Source organism: Octopus bimaculoides, chromosome 6 (genome assembly GCF_001194135.2).
Source record: "Octopus bimaculoides isolate UCB-OBI-ISO-001 chromosome 6, ASM119413v2, whole genome shotgun sequence".
In the NCBI taxonomy this organism is placed as follows: domain Eukaryota; kingdom Metazoa; phylum Mollusca; class Cephalopoda; order Octopoda; family Octopodidae; genus Octopus; species Octopus bimaculoides.
The window spans coordinates 70,712,052-70,721,302 of NC_068986.1; the positions used below are offsets into that span (position 1 = coordinate 70,712,052).

Below are 9,251 nucleotides of genomic sequence, written 5' to 3' on the forward strand. Positions count from 1 at the left end.
TATATATATATATATATATATATATATATATATATATATGAATATGTATGTGTGTGTATATATGTACATGTGTATATGTGTGCGTGTGTGTACTTGTATTATATTTTTTCTTACATTTTGAAACATTTTACTATTCATTTTTTAATTTCTCTTGTAGGAAGAAGAATTAAAAAAAGCTGTTTTAATGATATTTGCTAACAAACAGGATATTGAAGGTGCAATGACAGTTAGTGAGGTTAGCAATGCTTTAGGGCTTCATGCCTTGAAAAACTGGAAACATCAAATTCTAAAGACCTCTGCTATAAATGGAGTTGGCTTAGAGGAAGGAATGGAATGGTATGTATATTTCCTATTTTCCTTTTCTCGCATGGATAGAATGGTTTTGACATATTGAATATTTACATGTGGATGTTTTTCTTATGGCTAACCACTCTCTCTTGCAGTCAGCCTAGTTATTCATTTAGAAATGGAGAGTTATGCATCTTCTATAGCAATACAACAAAATGGATGGGGAAATGTTCCAACTTATGACCATACAGCCAGTTGTTTGATATATTAAACTTACTGTTATTTTCCCCTATAGCTTTTGTAATTTAAATATGCATTTGAGTATGCATTGATAATACTCTGTGCATAAAAGGAACTTTAACCCTTTAGCATTTAAATTGGTCATATCTAGCCCAAAGATCCTATCTGTTTTACATTCTGACCAGATCCAGCTCTCACACCTACCCTACAATGTCATTCTAAAGCTAAACAAATATATTATCAATATCTGAAAGCTTTGAGAGAATGCACGATTATTTTTTTAAAGTGTGAATACGCATTACATTTGACAGAATAATCTGAATGCTAAAGATTAAAATTTTGTAGCTGTTTAATAAGCATTTTAGTTGAAATTAAAATATCCTTGTAAGAAAAGTAAATACTTTGTGAAAGCTGTTTTCTATGCTTATGGAATGAAGTATCTAGAAATAATATAATGGAGGTTTTGAAAATTGACCAATCTGTATAACTTCATCCACTGTGAGGTTAACCTTTGTTTCTAGATGCATCTTGTGTCCACCATAAGATTTTATTGTGACCAGATTTAGATCAGCAAAGTATTCTTTCCTTCCAGGAATGCTTTGTTCTCTGAATAGGGAAGAACCACAAAGTGTGTAGACTATAGATGAGGAAGTTTCTCTGGTCAAGCCAAATACTTCTATGCATTGAGTGGTCACAGATAGATTCTTCAAGCTGAGCCAACCAGCAGGAGACTTAGGGGTAAACCAAGAATGAGATGGTTGGATAATATTCATAGTGTCAATTTGCCATGCTTAGGAATCCAGCCTCAAAGTCTAATGATGATTGCTTCTGATAGGACTCTGCCCCCATGACCTTCCCAGAAATAGCGGGCATGGAAGATGGATTGAAATGGGGTTTTTTTTTTTTTTTTCAGTTATGCATATGAATCAATAACAAGGTTGAAATCATTAAAAAAAACATTTATGAGGGTGGACTGAAAAGTTCATGGGCTGACTATGCAAGAGTAATGCTAGAGCTGTAAAATCTTGCATACATTAATTTCAACTCTTCTTATTGATAACAGCATTGTTTCTTTCCAGGTAAACTGACATCTGACTGTTCAAATAAGACTTCAAAAGTAACTAGTCGCAACTTTTCTTGAAAATGGGAAAAATTTGGCATTGGGTGTTATCAATTACCTGCAGAAAAAGGGTTTAGGCTTTAAGGACATTCATGCCAATATGGTTGCTATATTAGGGGATGACACTGCAGTTTTGCCAACTGTGCAAAATTGGGCAGCAGAATTTCGGAGTGGAAGGGGAGAGTCTTGAAGATGACTCAAGGTCTGGATGTCCTGCAACTGCTATCACTGAGGAAAACATTATGTTCAATTGTAGAAGCTAGTGGATACATATAGCCAATGCTATTAGCATAATCTGTGAGTGAGTTGAGAATATTCTGCTCAATGGTTTCTACATGGTGAGTGCCATATCTTCTGACATCTAATCAAGAGCGCACAAGGCTGATCACATCATGGGAAGATCTGATATTGTTTGAGGCAGATCCAGCTGGTTTCCTTGAACGTTTCCTAATCCAGGATAAGTAATGGGTTCATCACTTTGAGTTAGAGATAAGCCATGCAGTGAAAACACCTTTCCTTACCTGCTCCAAAAAAAGGGCCAAGGTTGTTTCATATGCAGGGAATGTGATAGCTTCAGTTTTTTGGGATGCAAAAGGCATTATGTTTATTGACTATCTTCAGGAGGGTCACACCATCAATGGGGATTACTATGCCAACATGCTGAGGCAGTTACAAAAAGCTATGAAGACCAAATGGTCAGAAAAACTGACAAAATGGATTTTGTTTCAAAAGGACGATTCTCCAGCACACAAGTCCTTGTTTTCAATGGCTGCTATGTGTAACTATGGCCTTGAACTGGTTGATCACCCTCCATATTCTGATTTGGCCCCATCTGTTCCCTGACATAAAAAAAAAGCACTTGGTCGAGAACCAATATCACAGTGATATCATATCTGCTGTTGATGACTTCTTTTGACCAACAGGATGAAAGCTTCTTCATCAATGGGATCCAAGCACTGCAACACCAATGGAAGAAATGTGTGGAGGGCTATGTTGAAAAATAAACCTCATTTGGTCACATTCCATGAAAGTGTCTTGGTCAGCCTATGAACTTTTCAGCCAACCCTCATAATTTTGATTATTACCTTGCTATCAAAAACTAAAATTATTTGACTAATACCTCATGACTGCCTTACACTCATTTTTACTCCATTCTCTAATGGCATCGAGCTATTAATGAAGCTGCCACAAATTTTAATAATCATAATTCCACTTGTATAGCATTCACCTCATTCATCCCTCCCTCTTTTGTTTCTTGATTCTCAACTTCTTTGTTAATTTTTTTTTTGTTTTCTTCATACAGAAATAATTTCTGAGAATGATATATATATATATATATATATATATAAAAAAAAAAAGAAAATGGTACTCTGTTGGTTATGACAATGAGGGCTCCACTTGATCTGATCAATGGAACAGCCTGCTCATGAAATTAATGTGCAAATTGCTGAACACTCCTCAGACATGCATACCCTTAATGTACTTCTTGAGGAGATTCAACATGACACAGAATGTGACAAAGCTGGTTCTTTGAAATGCATGTACTACTTGCTTTTTCAAACTCGGTGGACTGGAGTAACACGAAATAAAGTGTCTTGTTCAAGGACACATCAAAACACTGGAATTAAACTCATAACCTTATGATCATGAGCTGAATACCCTAACCACTAAGCCATGTTCCTCCACATAGCTATATATAAACTAGTCAATAATAAGCTTGTTTTTCATCGGAGATGGAATCAGGTTTTTATGAATGCATTTAACTGCTGTTTGCAGATTTGCCTTTATATTCCCCCTATCCTTCCATACACTTACTTTATGGAATAGAACAGTTTTTAGTTTTGCCAATTGTACTAATACTTAAGGTGTATTAGATACAAAATTGCTTAAACCAGAAAAACCGCATAAACCTCATTAATTCATACATAATTAATTTTCACCTCCTTATATTATCAATACAATTAGGTACACATACAATTAGAGGCTATACATTATACATATTTTTAAGCTTTCAATATACTTTTACCTTTTATAAACTTGTTCAGGATTATTGTAATATAGCTTCCTGCAATAGTTGGCCATCACACCTTCATTTCAAAATCCCTGCTGTCCTGTTTCCATTGCATGACTCTCTTGCTAGAATTATTCTCCTTCTTCATCACTTACTACATCAATTTTTGGTGAAGAGATCTAGATGGTAATACAGGAAATGTATTTTTAATGAAATCTGATGATCCATTTCTTTGCAGGCATCAAAGTCTCAATTTCGCCTCTATTTGCAGTGGATTTATTATTTTCAAGAGAGTTTTTGCAAAACCACTTCAAATCACAAGATCTTCCTGATTTGTGGCCCTACAAAAATTACTCCTTGTAACTGTACTGCACTCACATTTGGAAATTTTTTAAGGAAAAATATTAAAATTCTCTGGAGTTGACTTTTACAAAATTTTTCATTAAACATGTTTTATAGAGAGGGGAGGTAGAGTATCTTTTGGGGATCAACTAAAGGAACCAATTGCTCTGGGGCATATGTTGATTTCAGTGGCCTGTCTGGGTTAATATAATGGTCTGTGGATCACAACTGTCCTGTATGCATTTAGTTTTAAGATACATCCTGTAGATGTTCAGGGATGCATCATCAGTGATGTTTCTGGGGTCTCAGAGTTTTGGGTCTTTCAGCATCAGATCCCTTAACCCACTTGACACAGCTGGCAATGAGTTGAGTCAATTCAAGAGAATTCCAATACTTTTTCTTAAAAAGTTCCAAATGCGAGTGCAACAAAAGTTAAAGGGAGTAACTTTTGTAGGGCCACAAATCAGGAAGATATTTTGATTTGAAGTTATTTTGCAAAAGCTCTCTGGGGAACTAATATAGCTTCCTTGTTTGCTCATCAACATGCCAGTGACTTTGATATTTCCACAGATATTTCATTATTGAACATGGTACTGAATGTTATCAAGCAATATATCCATGCTATCATATGTCTCTTTTAGATGGTCAGAGGAGGCAATAGAGATGCATGAATTTACATTCCTTTTTCTGTAGAACTGGTTTCAAACTTCTTGATACTGAATCAGTGAAAAGGTGCCAGTCAGATTCTACATTTTTCCTGAGAAACGTTTATCTAGAGTTTGTTATTGCATTATCAATGTAGAATATCATCGTTTGACATTAATTTTTCATAATTGCAAGGGTTGGACATACTGTAAAGTATGTTGCCTAATTAAAATTTTAATAGTGATTCAACTGCACATTTTTATTAATTAGCTTATCAGTTTTTAGTTTGAAGCAAGAGGCTCTGCATTCTTTTGAAATAGAATGTCTCTAAAATCAAATGTGCTTGAGTAAATAACTTTGGCTCCAAATTTTCTACAGGTATTTACTCAGAATCTGTAGAAAGTTTAGCACCTCCAACTTCATCACCAACCATATGATCATATCTGAAAGCTAGTCCATTGAGGAGAAGGTCTACATGTTGCATGCAAGTTTAGATAGGCATTCTTGTAGGGTCTTAGCTTATGTTAGCATTATGAAAATAGTGTTCTCTCCATATTATGTCTGACAAGCAACATTGATCATCTTTTTATGTGCAACCAAACATGTATCCTGCTTGTATAAACTGCAGATTTGATATGATACTGCTTGTCTTGGCTACCTTTTGTATACCAAAGTATACCTGGTATATTTTTGATATATTTTGATATGATTCATGGTGATAGTTCATCCTTGTGTCTTAGTTGTATAAATAGCAAAAAAGGTCTGGATGACTTTTCAATTTGATCAAGTGACAATAATCTTAACACATATTCTGAAAAATACAATATATTGTTCTGTATTTAAGAGATGAGGAATTATGTACATTATTTACAATTGATGGATATTTGTCCTCATCTTGTTTGTTGTTAACACGTTTCGGCTGATATACCTTCCAGCCTTCATCAGGTGTCTTGAGGAAATTTCGAACCTAAGGTTCTCAATTCTAAGGTATTTTTCGCCACTGCTGCCACTGCTGCTGCTGCTGTTGTTGTTGTTCAAGTCACTGCCTGGAATCTAACTCGGAATCTTGGGATTAGTAGCCTGTGCTCTTAACCACGGGCATATGGTGTAGTGGTTAAGAGCACAGGCTACTAATCCCAAGATTCCGAGTTCGATTCCAGGCAGTGACCTGAATAATAATAATAATAATAATAATAACATCAAAAAATACCTTAGGAATGAGAACTCAGGTTCGAAATTTCCCCAAGACACCTGATGAAAGCTGGTGGGTATATCAGCCGAAACGTTCTTAACAACAAACAAGATAAGGACAAATATCTGTCAATTGTAAATAATGTAAATAAAATATAAAATATTTTGAATATAATAAAAGAGAAATTCTCAGGAGTGGCTGTGTGGTAAGAAGTTTGATTCCCAACCACATGGTTCTGGGTTCAATCCCACTGTGAGGCATCTTGAGCATCTTCTATGTCCTCGGGCCGACCAAAGCCTTGTGAATGGATTTAGTGGATGGAAACTGAAAGAAGCCCGTTGTGTGTGTGTGTGTGTGTGTGTATATATATATATATATAATATGTGTGTGTATGTGTCCCTATAACTCAGCAGTTTGGCTAAAGAGACCGATAGAATAAGTACCAGGCTTTAAAAATAAGTACTGGGGTTGGTTCATTTTACTAAAAATCCAAGGCGGTGCCCCAGCATTGCTGCAGTCTAATGACTGAAACAAAAGTTAAATTTCAATAGCTATTCAACCTTTTAGCATTCATATTAGTCTGTCAGATGTAAAGCTTATGTTTTCACACCATTTTAAATTAATCGTGCATTATTTCATGACTTAGAGATTTCAATGATGTGATTGTTTATTTTTAAAATGACATTGTAAGGGAACTATGAGGACCATATCTGACCAGTTTGAAGATAAAACAGGTAGAATATTTTGGCTGGATATGGCTGGTTTAAATACTAAAGGGATGAAGCTAAAAATACTATCTTGTCCCTCATCCCCAAAGATTCAGAGATTCTTTGTTGACTGGTGTTTATAGTAAATTTAGTTATTAACAAATTTAAAATATTTTTATTGTTTTTAATATATCCATTAAAAAAAAAATTTCTTCAAACGTCTAGGTTTTGGCTTTTGAAGAGAAACTTGTTTAACCTTTTAGTATGTATTGCAAATTTTAGAAGTTTCTAAGAACTGAGAATTTGAATGCTTACGATAGTGGAAATGAAGTGGAAAATTTGATCTTGTAATGAAAATGGATCAAATAACGATTGGAGATGTATATATTTTGTAAAACAATGCAAACATTATATAAATGATGTATTAATTTTATTTTGTTAATACATTCTTTATCTTACAGATCTGATTATTACTTAATTCTTTTTTTTTTTTTTTTTTCAGGTTAGCTAATGCTCTAACACAACAGGGATAATTTATTCAGTGTTGTTAACAACTCATTATTGTAAATGGAAATCATTTGTTTGTAGATGCCATTTTGTCAAACTTATGGATAAATACTTCTACTGCTGCTTCTGCCCACATAATTTCCTGTTCAATGTATCATTTTTATCTCCATATTTTTGACTGCTCATCTTTTAGTAGATCATAGCTGTGCAGCAGGTAAAGTTTTCCATGATACAATTAACGGTGTCTGCTCATAGTTTATACGTTCCATATATATTCATACAGTTAAGCTGTATCTATATATCCATGTTTGTTGAGGGCGTGTAGTAAAAGGTTTTAACCTAACCTTGTATAAAAGATTCTTCTTGGTAAATAATGTTTAAACTACTTTCCACATGAATATTTAGAAAAAGTTACTTTACAGGCATATTTGTTCAGTTTGGAATTTGCATATTCCAAATTTGTGTAACTAATAAGAATAGGTAAGTAGAAAGTATTTATTTTGTAAAACAAATATCAGCATATAAATTTCGATTATCAAAATGTTTTAACAGTTTGTTTAAAGATAACTTTTTTCCTGAATATAAGTTTTGAATTAATTTAGAATACTTTAAAATTTTCTTTACTGTATTTAAAGACTGATTCTAAATTATTTTTTTTTATAAACTATGGCTTATCAAAATAGTGAAATACTATTTTTTTTTTTTTTTTCTTAATTGTTATAAGTAGTTCAGTCTTGGTGCCACCTTCATTTCCTGACTAGATAACAATAATAATTATGTGTGTCAAAGAGGAGCATGTGTATGTATTCACACAAATTCACAAACATTTTCTTTTTAACACTACATCTTCTATTTAGTAATCTATCTCTATATATATTGATTACTAACTAATAAATTATTATGAGACAATTTAATTTCAATAGTCATTATCTAAATATTGATCTGTTACCTACAAACACTATTATACAAAGATTATAATAATATAATCAACATTACTTTAAAAACATCACTTTTCAAGAATATCTTGTGTGAATGTTCATATTAAAATAGTTCAAGGGGATGTTATTTATACTTGTGGTCCCAGTTTCTCTCCACAACATTGATAATAAGGGTAGGATGTGTCTTACTATTTTCCTTTATCTATGGAAATTTGAACATTGCTAACTATCTTATGAATAAATTAAATTCTTATAATAACCAATAGATGGTATTTTGTTTTAGTTTATATTTCCTTAAATATAACTGCAATGCTAGTTGGGATATAATTATCAATCTTTGTCTATTTCATTTTTTTTTATATTACCATATAATGTCATTGAAATAATTTATTGTATTTTCTTTCTTCAAAATGTGTTCGTAAAAAGCAGTGCTTGATTAATGACAGTAATTATTAATTATAAGTATTTTTGTTAGACTGTCATTAAAATTATTTGATTTCAATGTTTAATGGAACACAATACAAATCTGGATATTTTTTGTGGTCACTTTTTAATAAATATATTGAAAAACCTATTCCATTTCATTGCTTTTATTTCTCTGGTAATTTTGAAAATGTTATATCTAGAAATGTTCTATAATGGCAATTAAAACTCTTTTAAATTTTAAAGTAACATTAAAAAAAAAAATTTTAATAATATTGTGTATAATTATGGTGTAACAATCAGGTTCAATAAATAAGCTGGTAAATAAAAACCAATATCGCAATTTTCAGTTTGTTAATTAGCAGAGGGTGAGCTCAGCAAAGTACCATTTACTATGTAATGTTGACCAGTCATAACAGTGTTCACATAAAAAATAAATGAATAAATAAAATAAAATAAAAACATAAGACCTGATAAACTGTGTCCAAAATTCTCACCACTGTATATAATTATCTGAAAGTACTTAGGCCACAATAGTATTCCTGAATGTCAATAAATAAATATATATATACATTACTACATTTTGTCCACTAGCAAATTGCTTGGCAGTGGACATCCAAACAAGTAAATTTAACATTAATAGTGTGCTTTTGGGTTGGTAATCCCTGTGAAAATGGTGATATATTCTGCATGATGATACTCAGTAATTTATTCTAAAGACTAAACTGTAGCATACAATGTGCAAGTGACTTACTTCACTAATGTGATTGACTGTAAAGCTAGTCAATAAAGAAGTGTGGAAAAGTCAATCTGCACTTTGTTTTAAAATACTGTGATT

General features: G+C 32.5%; 1 protein-coding gene across 1 annotated transcript in view; it reads left to right on the forward strand.

Annotated features, from left to right (window-relative positions):
• The window catches only part of LOC106882866 (ADP-ribosylation factor-like protein 1), a 30,809-nt gene extending 22,245 nt beyond the window's left edge, over window positions 1-8,564 (forward strand). Inside the window, exons 5-6 of the mRNA XM_014933670.2 lie at window positions 158-336; window positions 7,048-8,564. Coding sequence (XP_014789156.1) covers window positions 158-336; window positions 7,048-7,078 — 210 coding nt within the window. The 3' untranslated portion in view covers window positions 7,079-8,564. The remainder of the gene's footprint in view (window positions 1-157; window positions 337-7,047) is intronic.
• Window positions 8,565-9,251: the final 687 nt, after the last annotated feature.